This window comes from Trachymyrmex septentrionalis, unplaced genomic scaffold, assembly GCF_001594115.1.
Source record: "Trachymyrmex septentrionalis isolate Tsep2-gDNA-1 unplaced genomic scaffold, Tsep1.0 C3422184, whole genome shotgun sequence".
NCBI lineage: Eukaryota > Metazoa > Arthropoda > Insecta > Hymenoptera > Formicidae > Trachymyrmex > Trachymyrmex septentrionalis.
In genome coordinates, this window is record NW_017303410.1 from 1 (window position 1) to 636 (window position 636).

The window sequence follows — 636 nt, forward strand, 5'->3', positions numbered from 1 at the left end:
TATATATATATATATATTGATATATTCATATTTTTTAGAATTATTCTCAGACTGAACACATGAGGATGTCTGGCATGTACTGGGGTCTTACCGCTCTAGATTTAATGGGAAAGTTAGAACAAACTAATAAGGAAGAAGTGTTAGAATTTATTAGACAATGTCAAAGTGATAGTGGTGGCATCAGTGCCAGCATACAACATGATCCACATTTACTTTATACACTTAGTGCAATTCAAATATTATGTATATATGATGCCTTGGATGTAATAAATGTTGATAAAGTCGTCAATTATGTTAAAGAAAGACAACAACCAGATGGAAGTTTTGTGGGTGATCAATGGGGTGAAGTAGATGTCAGATTTTCTTTCTGTGCCGTTGCTACTCTGTCACTCTTGGTAAATATCATTGAGTATAAATTACATTAAAGTATCCACAAAATCAAAGTGTTTTAAAATAGTAGCATTTAATTTTTTAAATCAAAATGTATTCTTGTGTGAAATGGAATGGATATCCTGGAAATTCAGCTTTCATGAAGATTCTTTAGTTTTAGTGGATTTAAAGATGATACTTGTCAGATCCATAAAACCATAACACATCTTAGACAAAGTAAATTCTTGAAAATTTTTGCTTACAAAT

General features: G+C 30.5%; 1 protein-coding gene across 1 annotated transcript; it reads left to right on the plus strand.

Moving 5' to 3' along the window:
* Positions 1-41: 41 nt before the first annotated feature.
* Positions 42-425, plus strand: LOC108745314 (geranylgeranyl transferase type-2 subunit beta; the record flags this gene model as incomplete). The annotated part of the gene is made up of 1 exon (XM_018500712.1): positions 42-425. A coding segment is annotated over one exon (384 nt), but the record flags the coding sequence as incomplete, so codon positions are not given.
* Between the last annotated feature and the right edge of the window lie 211 nt (positions 426-636).